Source organism: Cucurbita maxima, unplaced genomic scaffold, assembly GCF_002738345.1.
Source record: "Cucurbita maxima cultivar Rimu unplaced genomic scaffold, Cmax_1.0 Cma_Scf00005, whole genome shotgun sequence".
Taxonomy (NCBI): Eukaryota; Viridiplantae; Streptophyta; class Magnoliopsida; order Cucurbitales; family Cucurbitaceae; genus Cucurbita; species Cucurbita maxima.
Genome location: NW_019272021.1, coordinates 4284693 through 4303877, shown reverse-complemented (window position 1 = coordinate 4303877; position 19185 = coordinate 4284693). Strand labels below are relative to the sequence as shown.

Genomic DNA, 19185 nt, shown 5'->3' with positions numbered 1-19185 from the left:
CGGCCCCAAAAAGTGAACGTTTTAATCCCTATATTGTCAACAAGTGAAGTGTAGAGAGATTCAAACCTTTGACCTATTTACTCGACAGTGTATATCATACCTAATTGAATTATGGTATGAATAGAAATTTAAATATAAGAACAAACGACCCGACACAAAAGAAAAGAAAAGAAAAGAATAAGTAACCTAAAAATGCCCTAAAGAGGTAATAATTAGAACTACATTCCATATACTCCTAGATAAGAATCATCAAAGCGAATGAATGCCCAATTTTTATGGGATTAAAACAAAGAACCATTCTTTATTTCTCAATCATTGTGTCTATTCACTGTTCATCCGACACAAATCAATTTGAATTCCTCAAACAAGAATGGCACTAGACCCTAACAGGCTATAAACATCAAGGACAAGAACACGGTTAAAAGGTCGGTGAGCCTATGTAGACATTCATCCGAGCATCCTGAAAAAAGAAGTTGTTCGAGTACGAACCACGGTTACAACGTTATTAGCTTTCAACTCCAATGATTAGCTAATACTTGAACAAAAATGAAGTAAAAGGTAGTTGTTTTTCCAAGGGGACAGGTTTGAGTAAGGATTAATTTAACCGAATCTTGTGTCGGAAAATCAGGACCTCCGTCGTCGTTTTCAACCATTGAAGAAGATAGGAAAAACTTGAAGGCAAGAGAAGTAGAGGGTGGGGGTTAGGTACAATGTCAACCCCTTCTGGTTTTTTGATTGTTCCATGTGAGGCTATGCTATGCCAATGGCCAAATAGAGCATCTGATATAGATTGAGACAAGCTTTGATTCCAAGATGCTCTGATTTCCACCATTGGACGGTATTTTCTCCTAGAAAGATCAACAGTACAGCTGTGAGATCCCACGTCAGGTTGGAGAGGGGAATAAAACATTCCTTATAAGGTGTGGAAGCTTCTACCTAGTAGACACGTTTTAAAATCGGGAGATTGACGACAATACGTAACGAGCTAAAGCGGACAATATCTACTAGTGGCGAGCTCTAAGTTGTTACAAATGGTATCAGAGCCAGACACTGGGCGGTGTGCTAGTGAGAATGTTGGTCCCTAAGAGAGTGGACTGTGAGATCCCACATCAGTTGGAGAGGAGAACGAAACATACCTTATAAGAGTGTGGAAGTCTCTCCCTTGTAGACGCGTTAAAAAACCATGAGGCTAACGGCGATACGTAACAGGCTAAAGCGGACAATATCTACTAGCAGTGAGCTTAGACTATTACAAATGGTATGATAGACTAGGCGGTGTGCTAGCAAGAATGCTGGGTCCCCAAGGGGAGTGGATTATGAGATCTCACATCGATTGGAAAGGGAAACAAAACATTTCTTATAAGGGTGTAGAAACCTCTCTCTAGCAGACGCATTTTAAAACCGTGAGGCCGACGACAATACATAAAGAGCTAAAGTGGACTATATCTACTAGTAGAGAGCTTGGACTGTTACAATAGCACTACTGTGATTTATCAATAGGCAAAGAGAGAATTTCAGGAGGTCTAAATGTATGAAACTCGAGAGATAATGTACTAAAAGCTTTGGTTCGAGTCATTCGACTGTAGTTTTAGACCCTTAATCGTCGTTACTTAGCTTGCCTGCCTCTCAAATCAAAGGCCAACAACAGTTTCAAGGGCATCTTGTGTCTGAAAAACATAAGAAGATTGTGTTCGGTTTACACTTTCCATCACCGTGTCGATACTTATGGCTACGGTTAAGACAACAATGATGGAAGCTACTAAGCAACTGCAAAATGTTTCATAATTTTCTCCCCACACTAGCTTTCATTCAGAAAAATGAAGGATTGAAGAATAATCAACTATGGAATGAAAACATAATCAAACACTTGAAGCAACAATCAATTAGGAAGATACCAAAAAAATGACTATCTATCATGACACAGCATGCTCAGCAGAAGATCATTATGGAGCAAAAATATATGGCACAATTCATTGCATAATGATATTGTTTTGAAGAGTAATGGTGACAATTTACAGCCCTTCACACATGCATATTAGGTGGAAAAAACATGATAAGAACTCAAGAAACAGTGTAGATTCGGATAAAGAAACGACACACCTTCATCACGTGCACCGTCCATCTCAAACTTGCAAGTCCAACGAGCTGTTACTTTGCAGAACATATCAAAAAATTGTCTGTTCACCTAATTCTTGACCAGCCATCCCTTCCCTAAGGACCCTTTCAAAGAAGTCTTCCAATGTGTCATTCCCATAACTTGGTGTTTTTTCGGCACTGTACTCTCCGGTTTCAGGATCTAAGATCAACATACTCTCAGCTGCATAATATCTCCCAATTTTCCCGTACTCCGCTGCATCTTCCATGGCGGGAAAGAATTTAGCAAGGAAATCAAGAATTCCAATGGCAAAATCCATAATCCCAATTGGTACTTTCAAGAAATTTGGTTCTTTCCCCAACAGCCTAAACAAGATCTCGCCCTGTTCTAACGGAGTCAACGCGTTCCCCGGGCCACCAATCGGCAAAACCTGATTGATTTTATCTTCACTCAACACACAATCAGCAATAAAAGAAGCCAAATCCTGCTCACTGATTGGCTTACAGGAACACAACTTCCCATCCCCAAACATCACATATGGCTTACCATCTTTCACCAACTCAACTTGACCTCCTAAGCTCTTAAAGAAGGCAGTTGGCCTCACAATGCTATAACTAAATCCACTATCTTCTTTACCTGCTTCTTCCTTAAGCTCAGCTTCAAATTTGAGCTTAGCACGCTGGAATTCAAGAAGGGGTTTCTGCACACAAATTGCAGAAAGCAACACAAAATGAGAAGCCCCACGGTTTCTTCCAGCTACTAAACTGTTCTTTGTGGCCTCATAATCGATCTTCCATGAGTCCTTTATGCCGCCAGTTCGGCTAGCAAGGCAAGAAACCACAACATCAATAGGGATATCCAAATCCCTTAAAGATTTCTCCAAAGCATCCAAACGGGTTACATCTGAAAAGCAAATATTAGCTCCTTTCAACTCATTAGAAGTTTGTTCCTTACTGTTTCTACCTCTAATTCCACTCTTCTCCCTAGCAATAGCAATGACATTGAACCCTCTATTAACCAGCTCCTTAACCACAAAATTCCCAATATACCCTGTAGAACCCACCACCAAAACGTTAATATCTTTAGGGTTTTTGGTCCTAAACGAAGATTGGGTGGATTCAATGACAGGGGTCGAAGAAGCTACAATGGGGTACCACCGTCTATCCCTATTGGATTTGAAGTTCTCTGATAAATGTAAAGAAGAAGATCGAAAAGAGAAAGAGAATGAACTCACCGGATTCCGATGGACAAAATGAGAAGAAAGACGGGTTGAGTTGGCTGTATTCGCCGGCGAAAGAAGGTTGAATCCGCCGCCGGCGGAGGAGCAAAGGAGCATAGTTTTTGAAGGTAGAACCGGCGGTGGAAATGGCTGAGTGGGCTGAAGCTTAGGATCAAGTCGGCGAAATTGAGGAGCAGTGAAAGAGAGAAGAAAGTATGATGAAAATGTGAGGCTGGAATTTTTGTGAGTCCCATTTCGTTGATGTGTTTGTGAATTGTTTCGTTGTGTAAGATCTTGACGATAAGGGATAATGGAATAGATAGATCTCTATTTCTCTTTATCTTTTCTTCATGGCTCTGTTTTAAAAAAAGTAAAAAAGTTTTGTTCCTTCTTGGCTTATTATCAGTAATTGTATTAAGAAAAATAATAGATATTTAAATTTTAAAATACAATTATACTAAAGGAAGGAAAAACTATGAGACCACTCCAAAGGTTTTTTCGTTATTGCTTATTCAAAGACAGACAAGTTTTTGACGATCTAAATAAAGAAAAAGATAAATTTCAATCAAATTTATTACCTGACCCTATTCTATTAATAAAATATATAAAAAATAAAAAATAAAATGACAAATAAAGTTTTGATAATTAGATTTAAATTTTAAACCATTATTCAAAATGTGTAATAATGTAAATATTTATAGTTTAAAATATTAGTTGGAGTTAACACTAAATATTAGGTTCAAGCTTCCTTTATGTTAAAAAAATGTAAAATTATAAAATATTACATAATACATATTTTAGTTTAACAAAAAGAAAAGAAGTTAATAACATTTATAACCTCAAAAACTATATTAATGTTATAATCTTTTTAAATATAATTCTACATTCTAAAATTTAAAATTCAAAATCTAGATATTTAGTTCATAAAATTTTGAGAAAAAAAAAGTTTTCAAAAATAAAATTATATTCATGAACTCGATCAATCTAAAAACATAAAACATAAAATAGCACAAACTTGAATGTTGAAGAGTTAAACAACACAAAACATAAAATAGCACAAACTTGAATGTTGAAGAGTTACACGAACAAGATAGAAAAGTAGCGTGGTAGCTATGGAATATACTATTAGTATTACGTGACCTAAGATTGTCAGAAATCCAATACTTGAGAGCCAAAAGCTCCTAATAATTTACAAAATATACCAATTATAAATCAAACCTGAATGGGCAACAAGTGTTTAGCATTTGGGAATCTGCAGACATAAATCTATAAGCAATTATTTGAAATATATGAAGCAACTATTAATTAGCACATAGATCATTGCTGCAGAATGCTTACTTAGGAGATGCAAAGGGTGTTTTTATGTGCTTTCCTGAGATCAGTTACTGGCAAAAGGCTCACCTACAGATACCTGAACTCGAAGCACCTCGTTAACAGCGCCCCGGCTAAGCACCTCGAGAACGTCTTCCCCTTCTTCTGCTACGAGTGCTGCTAGAGAGACTCGACGAGTTTGTTGCTCGTCTCTCATACGGAAGCCATAAAACCATCTTCCCAGCTTCCACCATTTCACGCTTACTTGCCTCTCTGAGATCTTGCATCTTTCAAGTGCTTCTATGATTTCATTCCCCTGCCACAAGTTGAATATCAACTCAACAATTTCAGACGCATCATATACAAAAGAAGCAGGAATCCTAATTCTCCTATAATACAGTCTTTCATTTGTACATCTTTTTAGTTTTATCACTCAAAAACTTTTTAACCGCTAAGCTCTTCAGTTTAAATCCATAAAACTGTAACAGCCCACGCCTACTGCTAGCAAATATTATTCTTTTTTAGAATTCTCTTTCGAGCTTCCCCTCAGGGTTTTTAAAACGCATCTATTAGAGAGAGGTTTCCACACTCTTACAAATAATGTTTTGTTCCCCTCTCCAAACGATGTGGGACCTCACTTTAAAAACTTTGAGGGGAAGCTCGAAAGGAAAAATCCAAAGAGGACAATATCTGCTAGCGGTTGATTGTTACAAAAATAGAACATTTGAAGATTTAAGGGATCAAAACGGAATGAGTATAAAAGTTCGTGACTAAAATGTGATTTAAACCTACAAATGATTGAACTAAAATGGCAAAAGCAGGACATACAGGAACTTGAAGCCAACTTTGACAGTAGTGTAAGCCAACCAAGTTCAGCAGCTCATTCAGGTGAGGTTTGAAGAGCACCATTTGAGCATCTATAAAACTAAGCTTCAAATCCCACAAGCCTACAATTGTCCTGAGATAGTCTCCACCCTCAATTGGGGAAGAAGGAGAGTATTGTTCTATAAACTTTACCGCTGCTTGGGCTCGCCTTGATATCTCAATATGCCTCTGGATGTAAAAGCTTTTCCATCCCTGGAAGACGTTTCATTTGTTTTTTAACGAACAGAAATCTCATAACGGATATAAGAACAAAGACTCGGATAAATATCCAACAATAGTTCAACTCAAGATAAACATCCAATATATGTTTCACTAAGAAAACCAACCATTTCAGAAAGGATGGTGAAAATTCGAAAGGGCCCATTCAACTACAGAACAAATAAGGTATCAAAAAACACAAAGAACAAATAAATTCACGAATGAGAATAACAGAACTTAAGTTCTAAATCAACCTGAAATCCTTAACACGTTTCCCTAAGCTGTTCAATCATTTCAATAGGGAAGGAGAAACATCAAAGGAGCTAATTCAACAACATTTGCAATGCGACAAAGAAAGAAGAAAACAAGCTTTCAAATCTCTGGATTGATTTCAAAATCAAAGATCCTTAACACCATTATGGGAATGATCATCAAAAGATCAACATAAGCAATAATAGGCTAAGATTTAATATCCTACGAGTTTTCGTTGGAAATACATTACAATCGAACAGTGTCTGTATATGGCCTAAACATTCATGAATTAGAAGAACAGATACTTGCGTTCAACTCTAGATAAATATCCAATGTACGTTTCACAAAATAATAAAACCATTTCAGATAGGGGCAGGGGAAATTCCAAAGGCGCATTAGCTACACTTGAATTAAGAGGCGGAAATAACAAAAGAACCTTCCAAATCTCTCAATCGATTCCAAGAAACCTAAATATACTAAACAAGTCAAATTTCCATCCAATATGAGGAACAATTTACTAAATTAAGAAGAGATAAAGATAATGGAAATAGCACCATGGAGATAGGCGATTGTGCGAGAGTTGATGAAGAAGAACCAGTAGACGAAGCAACATTGATATAAGGCCATCTTTCTCGAGTGAGAGATTCCCATAGGTAATCGGAATCGCAGAGTTGCTTACAAAATCGCGAGCAACAGCCCAAAGAACAAATGTCCGATGCCTTCGTACCGATTCGCATCACATCCCCAAATTCCAGAGAGATAGATAAATTAATCCACAGACATTATTACAGTAAGATAAAAAAAGGGAACAGAATCACACAAAACTCCATTGGAACCTGAAGCGAAGAAGCAATCTTCAAGGCAGCATCAATGGGAAGAAGGTGCAAACCCATGGATTCAATCCCTAACCGAGCTTGCTTCGGGACGGAGTATGCTGGAGTCGAGAACTGGGGACGGAGGCTTCGACAATGGCAAAAATATTTGTAGTGGTACGTAGTAGATATTTAATTGACACGTCATTTACATATTATATTATTTTATTTCAATAGTCTCTTGTCATTATTAATTAAATATTTATATTATAATATTTTGTCTTTTTTCTCTTTTATAATAAAGGTTAAATAGAGATGATAAGAAAACATTTCTACAATTGGTAGTAAAAAATTTACCCACCATAGACACGTGGTGGGTCATGCATTAAATTTTCACGCGTAATTTATTTTTTAAAAAATATTATTTTTATTTATATAAATTTTCACGAGACATATATACTTCTATTTATTTTTGTAGGACGAGGATAAGGAATCTCACCAATTTTTTCGGAGAATATTTTTCTTTTTTTATATATATTTTCTAAATATTAATTTTAAATGATTTTAATATACAATTTTCGTGTAAGTTTAATAATATTTTATAAGCGAGGTAAACCTAATTTATTATATATAAAAAAAATATTTTTATATATAATAAATTTGTTTTATACCTTAATTTTGATATATATAAAATTTATTATTATTATTATTGGTGAGAAATATGAGGAACTATAATTAACACATATTTTATAAAAAATAAAAATAACAACCAAATTCGAATCCAACCATCTAATATACAACACAATAATATAAAAATCCCACTTCAAATTCAACGCCACAAAGCAAACACATTTACGAGTAAAATCCTGAAGCAGTAACAAACACGCGCGGTAACAAAGGCCTGAGAAGAGGTGATTGAATTCTACTTTCGAATTCGCGCGTGGAGAGATATAATGGAGATCCAAATTAGCAACACCAACACGACGGAGGCGAAAAGTGACGCCGCCAAAGCGCCGCCGATGTGGCGGCAGAATTTGTCGAATGCGTAGCACACTTTGTCCCATCGCACGTGCGAGTTTCCTTTTAATCCTATGTATGCGACTCCACCTGCAGCCCCTGTGGCTGAGGCTACCACCCCCAATATCAACTGCACACATTTCCAAATAAATTTATACATTAAAGTGATAATATATTAGTTTTAAAATTAAATTACGTCTAAAATAGTTATAATTAAAATATTTAAATTAACCACCGTTACTTAACGGTGAGTAGTAGAGAGAGAAATTACCGTATCCCAGACGGCAAAATGAAGCAAGAACTTGGTAGAGAGATTGGGTTTAGCAATGACGGAAACGGAGGCGAGGGCCGTAACGAGACCGTAAAGTGCCGTCACCGATAATGCAGCCACGAAATATCTGTATATTTTAATTCCGTACCATTAATTTCAGTTTTTAAATGCATTTAAAACAATTTAATTAAATAAATTAACTAAAAATGACAAAAGTAAATAAATAAATGAATATCAAGCTGAATAATTATAAATAATATTGGTTGAACATTAAAAAAAAAACCTTATATTTAGTTATTTAAGTTAATTTTTTAACAAAATTGAATAAATAATAATAAAAATAATATTTTTCATGAATATAAATATGTCTTTAATAAATAGATTAATTTTAAAAATTTATTAGTATTTTTTTTTATATAACTTTTGTGATTATAATATATGGTTCATCGTGTTGGATTACTAATAGGTTTAACTATTTTCGTCACCATACAACTTTTCGAGAGTCTTTATTTATATTATTAAACGTCCGAGTGACATATAATATTATAATATTTAGCTTGCAAACAATCAATTATAATATTGAGTAATTATATTATTTCAAAATTATTTTTCTTAATATATATTTATTTTTTTTCTAAATTATTTAGAGTTTCATTTTTTATAGGTTGCAATAAATTACTTTAAATATATATATATATATTAGTCCTTGATAAATATCATATTAGGTTTATATAATTTCAAATATTGAAATTTTTATTTAAATAGGAAAAAAAAGAGAAAAAAACTCACATGAAGGCAGGGGAGTGGTCAAACTTGGCCTGGACAGGGAAGCCCGGAGGGACTCCCCGGAGCTTACCGACGACGGTTTGTTTACTGGTGACGATGACCACCACACTCGACACCGCCGCCGCAAAAAGCACAAATCTCAGCCCGAAATCGACCAGAGACAAATTCACTCCCCCACGGGGAGCGGTAGAGGGCGGAGGCAGCGGCGCCTCCTTGGCAGATTCCGGCTCGGCTGAGGCCATTATGGGGAAAAGGAATGGAATTAGTTTGAAAAAATAAAAATTTGGGTGTATTGTGTGTATATATATAGTCATTAGGATTTGAGAAATGGATTAATTTGGTTGGAGTTTCCTGCACGCCAAGTGAAATGTGGACGCCGATTTTTTTATTGTATCATTCTTTAAATTATAAAAAATAAAAAATAAAAAATTATTTCCAAACATATACTACTACCTTCAAATTAATAATCTTATTATACTAAAACTACTCTTTTTAAATATCATAATTTAAAAAATAAAAAAAAATTGTTAGGTATTACTAAATTTTTAAAATTTTATGAATATTTTTAAATATTTTTTAAAAAGCTTAAAATACAAATTTAGAAACATTTTAGATAATTTAGACAATATTTTAAGGTTCAAAATTGTCAAATTTTGTGTCTGAAACTAGGAAATTTCTGACATCCATTTTGTGATTAAATGTATAATATAGTCAGATTTTTTGGATTTTTTATTTTTTATTTTTTTAAAAGAAAGTCCAATGAGAGAGAAAGAGAGATGTTAGAGCCTCGTTCGATTAGGAGTAAAGCATCTTAAGGTTGACATATCTCATTGGAGATAGAGGAACATTAGTAACCAAAATAGCTTTCTTCAAAGCTATTTCTTGTCCCGTCTCTTGTCTCTCTCATTCTAACTTCTGTATGTTTTTTGATAATAGGCAGATTCTCGAGAATTCTGACCCATATTTTACTATTTCTTTAAAATTATCCGCTCATAGCACGATGAAATCCTCAGATTATAGTTCTATGCGTAGCTTCAATCGCTTTTAGATTTATTTTTTTTTTTTTTTTTTTTTTGAATTCTTACCAAAGCAAATAAATAATTAAAGTAAGTTTTATTGACCAAATTTCCCCAACTTTAATTAAAAAATATAAAATTAATTAAAATTATTTCATATTAATTAATGACAGTGAGATAATCATAAAATGATTGACAATATCCTCACAACGAAGCACCTCTTTGACGGTTGGTGGTAGGTTTTTCTTTTTGTTGAATAAATTGAATAAAATAAAATAAAATAGAATAAGTGGGAAAGGAAAGGAAAAATTATATTAAAATCAAAGTATTGTTTTACAAGTAATTATAATTTGAAAATTATATTTGATTTATCCTCTAAATAAAATTATTTTAATTATCTATAATTTTTTTTTCTTTTATCTTATTTTCATTACCTTCAAGTCAAAACCTGATCACCTACGGCAACTACCATTGAAATTACGTGTTATTTATTTATTTATTTATTAATTATTATTTCAATTGTAAAATTTAAAATAAAAAATTAAGATTTTGTAAAGGATTTTTTTTTGGAATATATAGTATTTAAATTCTTAATATCTATTAAGTTTATTTCTCAATCTATATCTTTTTTAATTATTGCCACTAACTTACAAGTTCTTTCAAAACAACATTAAATATATAATTAATTTAATTAAAAATATTCGATCGTGTTTTTTTTTTTTTTAATTTGTAGAAATTTTTATAATAAATATCGTGTATAATTTTAGGTACAATTTGATAGAATTAGAAGAGAGAATTAGTGTCGGGTAGAAACGATGTCATTTGCAGAGGAGGAATGTGCGCCTACAATGGTAGCTCTTCCGTGTAGGTGCGTGGTGTGTCATGATCATCCCTTCTTAAAGCATATTGACTATTATCAAATGAAACTCTAATTCTGGTAGAAGTTCTAGAAACGGCTTCAGTCTTCGGCTCACCAAATCGATCAATTAAAAGGGGTCGGTTCATTCATCCTAGTTTAATAGTAGTCGAGAAACCGATCGAGCGTATGTAATCAAGGTTATATGTTTGATCCGTATCGTTAAAAAATAATATATTTTATTATTTGTATATGACACGTAAGCATCTGTGAAATACTTCTCTCTCTGTCTCCCATTCAATTATTGGGTGCCTGCCATTCCTCTCAATTTAATGCAACCAAAGTGAAATTCAAATGGAGCTCTTCAACCCTATCATAAACGACAAGGGACTGTTTGACAAGCTATCTGACAGTCCTCTGACATATTTTTTTTTCCTTAAAAAATTAATATATTAATTAAATTATCTATTAAATAATATGCAAATCGTCAATCATTTTACATCAATAAATCTTATTGGTTAAATCAATTAATAATTTTATTTTATACTTTTCAAGCATATATATAATTACCAAACTACCCCTAATGAGGAAGTGGGGCCCAATGCGAGGGTTTCCATTAGTTTCGGAGGGATTTTTTGTTTCCACAAATACCCCCATTATTAAGAATTGAACTACCTCTCTGTTAATTCATTAATTCATTAAATATATATATATGTATATATCTATATATAGATATATACATATATATATATATAGAGAGAGAGAGAGAGAATGGAGGTGGGGAGGAGATCAAGAGTGAGAATGGAAGATGAGAGGAAAGAGGAGAAGAAAATGGGCAGTAAAATTGAAATGGTTTTTAGGGTTTTGGGATTTGTGTTGAGTTTTGTGGCAGCCATTGTTGTGGGACTCGACGAACAAACCACCGTTCTTCCTCTTACGCTCTCTCCCGACCTCCCTCCTCTCGATTTTACTCTCACCGCTAAATGGTATTACTTATCTACTCTCGGGTAAGCTTCTCTCTCGAGAATTCGAACATCTACTTGTTTTTTCCCTTTTGAGTTTAATTTCACGTGGGTAGAGATTCGAACAGTCGATCTAGCTGTAACTAGTTCAAATATGTCTATAGAAGTGATTTTTAGTCAATTTTTTTTTAATAATTTAATGATTTAAAGTATATTATATTTTTTTTAGGTATCTTTTGGCGACAAATATAATAGCATGTTCGTATTGCTTCATATCGTTGTTCTTTTTGTTAAAAGACACGAGTAACGACAACATCTTAGTCTTATTGGTCATCATTCTCGACACGGTCATGGTGGCACTGCTCTTCTCCAGTAGCGGAGCTGCAGCGGCGGTCGGAGTCATCGCTTACCTCGGAAACTCACACGTGCAATGGAATAAAGTGTGTGACATATATGGTAGATTTTGCATACAAGTGGCAGCCTCTACTGTGCTCTCTCTTGCTGGGGCCGTAGTATTTATGTTGCTAGTTGTGTTGGCTACTGTGGGCCTCCAGAAAAGGCCCAGTTAAATGGGCCGAAACTTGGGCCTATTTTAAGCTTCTTCACAGTACATCTAAATGGGCTTTGGCTTTGTTTCTAAATTTCCTCACGGCCCATTTTAAAGATAATTGGGCTTATTTATAACGCTTGTAGCAGCCGAACTATTTATGTAAAATATTTTATTTACCCCTCCCTCTTAAACGGAAGTAAATGATAATTTTAAAACCTGATGACTAAATTTGTAATTTAATATTTACGCGAAATTGTTAGTCCATGAGATTTGTATTAAATAAATATCTAAATTTTAAAAAAGTTTCTAATATGTTCAATAAATTTTTTAATTTTAAAAATATGATCAATAAATTTATACATTGACTTTTAAACTATTTCCCATTTTATAATTACTTTAAAAAAAATGATAATATATTATAAATTTATAACTTTTATTGGTAAAATTTTATATATAGAATCACCCATTTAAAAGGATATGGATTGAATTTTTAGAAAACTGAACAATTAAGGTTGACTTACAAGTTGACATTTTTTTGTCGGGTCAACCCGATGAACCAAAAAGTAGGGCTACGTTCCAACCTAACCTCGTTTATAATCAATATTAGTGATGCATTGTGACTAATGAAATTTTATATTAAATTTTTATGAGATTTTGGTTATTAATATTACGTGCATTATGGATAAGTATGTTTTTTTAAAAAATTATTAAAAAAATTAATTCGACAATTCAACTAAATTAAAAAAAAAAAAAAAGTTAGGATGAGTTGTGAACTCTATTTGAATTGTTCGGTTGTCGACCTATTCAGTTTGAAATTTCGAGTTAGTTCGAAAGATTTTTTAAATTCAACCTCGGTACACCTCTCACATTCGTAAATTTTAAAATATAAGAACTAAATTATAATTTCTAGAAAGTATGGGGACATTCGTAAATTTTAAAATATAAGAGCTAAATTACCATTTCTAGAAAGTACGAGACATTAGTAAATTAGTAAATATAAGAGCTAAATTATAATTTCTAGAAAGCATGGGCACATTCGTAATTTTTTAAAATGTAAGAGCTAAATTATAATTTTTAGAAAGTATGGGGATATTAGTAAATTTTAAAATATAAGGGTGTAAAGAAAGAATGGGGAATAAATTGTGATAAAATAAAAAATGAAGGACGAAAATGAAAACAGAAAAAAGTACAATGAACAAACAGAGAATTGGCGAGTCGAAACTGTAAAATTGGGAGTTGGAATTTTCAACCATAATCTCTTTCTTCGCTCTGCAAAATATTGTTCTAACTGCAACGCATTTCTTCTTCCACTTCAGACCAATCTCTCTCTCTCTCACGCACATCCTGCAACCCTTTTCATTGCTGCATAAAAGCCCTCATCAATGGCAGAATAAAGGGAGAACGAACAAGAAGACGGCGGGAAGAAGATTGGCAACCTTCTATTTGTAGTAATGGAGGCATGCACCGACTCTGTGGTTTCACTTTTGCCTCACATATTGCCGGTGCATCAGTCTGAAGCTGCTGAAAACAAGGCTTCGACCTCAAGAAAGCGTTGGAGAGCTCTGGAAGCCAACGGCGGTGAACAGAGGAAGGGGAGAGAGAAGAGGAAGGAGATGAGTGAGAGTTTCGATGTTCTTCAATCTCTCGTCCCGAATCTCTCTCCTAAGGTTAGTGGATTTGATTCTCGCTGTAGTGTATAATCTGGCTACTTCTACATTTTTATAATCCAGTTTTGGTGCTGAAATAATCAGGCTACGAGGGAGACTATTGTTTCAGAGACGATCCAGTTCATCGAGGATCTACAGAAGCAGTTGATGAGGCTGGAAATGGAGAAGAAACCATTGGAATCGGTGACGATGCTTCCTAGTACGAACTCGGATTCACCAGGAGGCGACGGTGGCGACGGCGGCGTCATCGTCTCGGTCTCCAGCAACATCGTGTTGTTTGGGATTATTTTTGCTTCTGTTCGACGAGGTATGGTGACACGGATTTTAATGGCGTTTGAAAGACACCAGGCTGAAGTTCTAGCAGCGAATGTTGCAGTTAGCCATGGCAATTTAACTTTAACTGTCACAGCTTCTGTACATGGTTACGTAGAGAACACCATAGAGCAGATTAGAAACGATATCCTAAGCTTAAAGAAGTAATAAACTTCCATTGTTCACGAGATTCTTGCCTTCTTATTTACTACGAGAGGGATGCTTAATGCTTCTACAGAACTAGAATTTGAAAGAATATAATACCATGGTCATATATATTTTGGATTTTGCTTCAAAATCATGTTATTGAATAATAATTAACACCGTATTCTACATCTTTTGATTCTAAATATAACTTTCATCTGGCAAGAAAGCATCCCTGCTCTCTCTACGCTGTTCCTTTTTTGTTCAACAATTGTAGAGTAAAGATCGATCAATTGATCTTTACGATGATCATTGGTGCATTAGTGTCCTATCTACCGAGCTAGCTTGAATTGAATTGAGAAATTTTTAACAAAGGGGTTGATATTTTGCTTGTATGAAACCAAATTATGAATTTGGTCATAAAAATATGTTGTTGCAAGAGATTCCACAGACCCACAGGAGGAAGCACTGTCTAATGGTTAGGAATCAGCACAGTCAACAGGAGCAAAGGAAACAACTTGAGCTTCAAGGTCATACCCAACATGGCAGTTTTGCAGCTGAAAGTTCCCTAATATAGAGACTGGAGATCCAGAGCGCAGAAGGGCAAGGCAGATAATTCCATCATCCTCTATCTTCACAAAGGTACTTTCTACATTAAGAATTAATTCTGCACCATCAAAATGAACTGTAACACCTGGAAATGTCTCCATATCATTTGCATTTGCTGCAAAACACAACTCGAATCTGTTCCTAGGGTCCTCTTTTTTCTGCTGTAGATCTGGTAGTGTAATGAATTTAGCTAGCAAACGATCAAATGCATCTGTTTCAAGACTTGAGTATGTTGTTCCTGAATCTATGATCCACCCATCTCTGACATCATATACATCAAAAACTCCTTCCAAGTTGGGATCATCAGCGCCGACGCTGATTCCGAGAACCTTCACATAATAAGCATCTGAATTGGGATATAACAGAGGAGTTTGACCTCCAGAAGTCACAGGTAATGATCCGAAATACATTTTACTTGTTGAGCCTAAATTGAAAGGAACTAAGCAGTAGGAGAATTTCTTGATACCCAATTGAGAAATTAATGACAGGGGTGTTTGGTTCAATCCCACACTGCCCATGTAACTCTGCATGCCTCCTGTTAAAGGAGCTTCTGAACAGCCAAAGTTCAAATAGCCAACATCCACATGTTTACCATCTGTGGTATCAAAACTAAAACTATCAGATGAAAGATTTCCACTTGTTTCAGAGTTATCTTCATACACTAATCTATATTTGCACGATCTGTCTGATGAATTGCAGGTCTGGAAGCCAGTTAAGGAATTGCAAACGTTAGAGCCACATGGCTCCATCTCATAGGTGAAGGATTTGGAAGGGAGGAACTTGGTGAAGGGGCCTTTTTCTGGCTCACATTGGCTATTGCAGTCTGAGCATTGCACCCAAATAAGACCATTTGACGTGTCTGCAAATCCCATCACTTGACTTGGAGGATTTCCAATGTTGAAACTCATAAGGTATTCACCACCTTCATGAACCAATGTGGGTGAGAGTGACAAATCATTGTCTAATGTATCTTTTGATAACATGTTGTAATACAGATAATTCAGCCGAGACCTAGAACGATGAATGGTCGCCTCGATCCATGCAGTGTACGACATGACATGATCGTAAAATGGTGATAATGGTGAGTCGCGGTGAATCAAACGTGCAGTGAAGCCAACTTCAGTCGGTACCATATGTCTTGCCGTTGATTCAAGGATGGTAAACGAAAGGAAGAACATCATGCTTCCAAAACAATGGTTGGGACTCATTTCAGTATCCTAAACTCAAATCATTCCACTAAGTTTACGCTTTCTATCAAGAACAATCTTTCATTTCCTTATGTTAGTTTGGGGTAAGGGGAGACAGTTTGTTAGGTCACACCAATGGGGATCTGAGTTTGTGCAGCTGTAAAAATTCAGGTGGTTCATGATCTTCTTGTGTTTTCCATGTGCAGAGCGTCAAGAACCACGACCCTCCACAATGGTATAATATCGTCTACTTTGAGCATAAGCTCTCATGACTTTGCTTTGGACTTTCCCAAAAGGCCTCATACCAATGGAGATGTATTCCTTACTTATAAAATCCATGATCATTCTTTAAATTAGCCAACGTGGGACTCCCTCCCATCAATCCTCAATACAGAGAACAGAAGAAATGGAGGAAGAACTACCAGCGATTTGATTTGATCGTTTCTGCCAGAGGTAACAACAATAATGCCATTGAATATCTCTTTCAATTAAAAAAAAATTAAAATTTAGTAACTGATAGTAATGTTATGCCTAAAATTCTACTGATTCAAAACTAAACAGGAGCTGCAGCATCAAGGAGCAGAGCTAGAGAATTTGCTAAAACTCAAAAAACAGTAAAGATCTTCGTTCTTGCCATCTTTCCCGCTTATTGTATTTTTAATGAAAGCTCAGTTTCTGATAAGAAAAATCATTCATGCTTATCTCAGGTGTCATCCAAGTCTCTTGTAACACAGCGTCTCAATGTCTCAATGTCCTGAAAAAGAAGGGTTCTTTTGAACTCCCAACTGGGTACGTTCTTCACTGGTTTAATCCAATCATATTTACGTTCATCTCTACGCCAACATTTTGTAGATTACTGAGCATGGTAGGAATATAAGATTTAAGAGCTGAAACTTGTGTCTATTTAATCTTTGAACTATGGTTTTGGACTTTCTAATTTGCAGATTGACCTGTTTTGGAATATTAGTTCATTGTTATATTCGTAGAATTTGATCTTGAGATCAATATTTTAAATCTTGATTCTAGCCACATACCCCTCACAATTTATCTCTAGAATTTGTACATGCATTGAATGAATTGAATAGGCGGGTAGACACAAACAAGAAAACCTAGAATTAATAGATAACAAAATTGAAAATTTTAAAGACTTATATTAAACACAAAATTAAAATTTTAGGAATCTATCAAATACTTTTTAAAGTTTCGAAGGTAAAAGATATCAACAACATATAATTTAACATTCATGTAAAGAAATTGTAGGATTGGATTGAAATTCATCTATGGAGAACGATGAATGTTTAGGGAGCAATGACTTCCATTTATACCGACCCTATAAACGAGATGGAAGGGACCTCAAGGGAGAAATCTCTTGAGCCAATAAAGAGAACTTAAGCTCATTGTTCCATTCTTAAACATTCTTGAAACATATTCCCTTTTATGTTTGATTTCAAATTTAGAATATTGAGTTAATCAAAATTAGTATTTATAAACAGTTTTAATTAGACAATTCATTGTAAATATTTAAAAATAGGATTCATACTAAAGTTAACTAATTAATATACGAATTTAAAATATCAATACCATTTTTAGTTCAACAAAAATAATTAATAAATACTTTATTACAAAAATTAAAAACATTTTTTATAAAATAAAAATGAATAAAGTATTTATTTTAATAAGAGTCAATTAATTATTATTAATTTATTATCAATTAATAATTGATGATGTTAATTTTGATATTATAAATTTACAAAATTTATTGGGGGAAACCCTCAATACCTCTAAATTATGCCTTAATTACCCGTAAATAGAAAATCTAAATTGATTCTTAGAGAAAATTAAGGGTTTTAGTGATACAAGAATTGAGAGAGATCTGAATACAATACAAAAATATAGTAAACTGACAAACACGCCTAGTGTTATGCCTATAAACCTACTGATGCAAAAAATAAACCAGAGCATTAAGGAGCAGAGTTGGTTTATTTGCTGGAACTCAAAAAAAGTAAAGATGGACCACCTTGCTATCTTTTGTGTTGTGTCTCGAGTCACTCTCTCTCTCTCTCGAACCACAGCGTTTCCACGTCTCGGTAAAAAATGAACTTTGCTCAACCTCCCAACTGGATTCAGCTCAATCATATCATATCCCTCATTACAAAACAATTTTCAAATCGTGAGGAAACTTCATCCGAAATCGAGTTATGTCCTTTACCGATTTAGATGTTTACGTTCACCTCAACTCCAACGTTTTGCAGATTACTGAGCATTGTAGAAATATATGATTTAAGATCTGCATCAAATTCCTGAGAAACAGAACATGGTGTAAATGTTAGCATGTTTCCTACGAATAATGAAGCAAATGAATATATCATGAGTAAAATATTAGACCTCCTGGTGAGCTTCTTTTTGGTGTTTCCTAACTTGTGCAGGCCACTCATTGACCATCTGTTGAATCTCGGTCATAAATCCCGACTTAGAATCCGAGAAGGCCTGGCATTGGAAAAAAAACAGAACGAGATAAGAAGACTCTTAAGACTCAATTATCAGCCGTCTCTCCTATCCATGGGTGTTGACCATTAACCAAACACAAATGAATATGATGTATAGAAGCTTTCAACGAGATAGTGCCTTTTCAACTCTCTCAAAATGGAATCTATTTCAAACATATACGTCACGTTCTTTACTTCTAAAGTGTACAAATATCTAAATTTTCCCTTTTTAGATACTTTTTCAGACCTATTGTCGATACTAAGTATAAGTAGCAACCAAAATTTGTATCCATTTTTTGTGATATTATGCATGGATCGGCGAAACATGGACGTCTAAAGCTGATAAAGACTTGTTCATAAGAGAAAAAAAATATTGAAAGCAGCAACCACCTGATAAATTTCATGAAGGACAGCAGCAGCTTCCTCAGGCTTACGTTCTAATAGAAGACCCTGAAAATGAACAAAAAGAAAATCAACTGTGTATGGCATGACCGTTGAAAAAAAATTATCAGCAATCACCTGATTATTCTTTTTTTTTTTTTTTTTTTTT

General features: G+C 34.4%; 7 protein-coding genes across 10 annotated transcripts in view; 2 read left to right on the top strand and 5 right to left on the bottom strand.

Moving 5' to 3' along the window:
• Positions 1 to 340: 340 nt before the first annotated feature.
• LOC111479393 (divinyl chlorophyllide a 8-vinyl-reductase, chloroplastic) lies at positions 341 to 3688 on the bottom strand. Of its 2 annotated transcripts, none has more exons than XM_023124032.1 (2): positions 2101 to 3688; positions 341 to 460 (listed from the first exon to the last, which is right to left on the bottom strand). In XM_023124032.1, the coding sequence occupies exon 1, from the start codon at positions 3429 to 3431 to the stop codon at positions 2166 to 2168; it is 1266 nt and encodes a 421-aa protein (XP_022979800.1). In that variant the 5' UTR covers positions 3432 to 3688; the 3' UTR covers positions 341 to 460; positions 2101 to 2165. The 2 variants fall into 2 exon arrangements, with proteins under 2 accessions (XP_022979800.1, XP_022979799.1); XM_023124031.1 differs by lacking the exon at positions 341 to 460 and adding an exon at positions 1470 to 1667.
• Positions 3689 to 4533: 845 nt separating this feature from the next.
• Positions 4534 to 6927, bottom strand: LOC111479465. Of its 2 annotated transcripts, none has more exons than XM_023124147.1 (4): positions 6797 to 6927; positions 6515 to 6679; positions 5454 to 5702; positions 4534 to 4941 (listed from the first exon to the last, which is right to left on the bottom strand). In XM_023124147.1, exons 1-4 carry the CDS (start codon positions 6851 to 6853, stop codon positions 4693 to 4695), a joined length of 720 nt encoding a protein of 239 aa, XP_022979915.1. In that variant the 5' UTR covers positions 6854 to 6927; the 3' UTR covers positions 4534 to 4692. The 2 variants fall into 2 exon arrangements, with proteins under 2 accessions (XP_022979915.1, XP_022979916.1); XM_023124148.1 differs by having other exon boundaries at positions 6515 to 6704; positions 6797 to 6860.
• Positions 6928 to 7498: 571 nt separating this feature from the next.
• Positions 7499 to 9125, bottom strand: LOC111479475 (CASP-like protein 1D1). Its single transcript, XM_023124165.1, has 3 exons — positions 8850 to 9125; positions 8061 to 8187; positions 7499 to 7919 (listed from the first exon to the last, which is right to left on the bottom strand). The coding sequence occupies exons 1-3, from the start codon at positions 9086 to 9088 to the stop codon at positions 7695 to 7697; spliced, it is 591 nt and encodes a 196-aa protein (XP_022979933.1). The 5' UTR covers positions 9089 to 9125; the 3' UTR covers positions 7499 to 7694.
• Positions 9126 to 11450: 2325 nt separating this feature from the next.
• Positions 11451 to 12406, top strand: LOC111479476 (CASP-like protein 1E2). Its single transcript, XM_023124166.1, has 2 exons — positions 11451 to 11725; positions 11910 to 12406. The coding sequence occupies exons 1-2, from the start codon at positions 11490 to 11492 to the stop codon at positions 12247 to 12249; spliced, it is 576 nt and encodes a 191-aa protein (XP_022979934.1). The 5' UTR covers positions 11451 to 11489; the 3' UTR covers positions 12250 to 12406.
• A 1031-nt stretch (positions 12407 to 13437) lies between these two features.
• Positions 13438 to 14439, top strand: LOC111479473. Its single transcript, XM_023124163.1, has 2 exons — positions 13438 to 13897; positions 13982 to 14439. Exons 1-2 carry the CDS (start codon positions 13682 to 13684, stop codon positions 14375 to 14377), a joined length of 612 nt encoding a protein of 203 aa, XP_022979931.1. The 5' UTR covers positions 13438 to 13681; the 3' UTR covers positions 14378 to 14439.
• Positions 14440 to 14520: 81 nt separating this feature from the next.
• Positions 14521 to 16187, bottom strand: LOC111479389 (aspartic proteinase CDR1-like). Its single transcript, XM_023124025.1, has one exon. The coding sequence runs from the start codon at positions 16168 to 16170 to the stop codon at positions 14833 to 14835; it is 1338 nt and encodes a 445-aa protein (XP_022979793.1). The 5' UTR covers positions 16171 to 16187; the 3' UTR covers positions 14521 to 14832.
• Positions 16188 to 17946: 1759 nt separating this feature from the next.
• LOC111479402 overlaps positions 17947 to 19185 on the bottom strand; it is a 3592-nt gene continuing 2353 nt past the window's right edge. The window contains exons 9-12 of one of the 2 annotated variants that reach the window (XM_023124046.1): positions 19026 to 19085; positions 18535 to 18636; positions 18359 to 18449; positions 17947 to 18266 (exon numbers count right to left, since the gene is read on the bottom strand). In XM_023124046.1, the coding sequence (XP_022979814.1) occupies positions 18363 to 18449; positions 18535 to 18636; positions 19026 to 19085 (249 nt within the window). In that variant the 3' untranslated portion in view covers positions 17947 to 18266; positions 18359 to 18362. Of the gene's footprint in view, positions 18450 to 18534; positions 18637 to 19025; positions 19086 to 19185 lie in introns of both variants that reach the window. The other variant, XM_023124045.1, reaches the window with a different exon arrangement.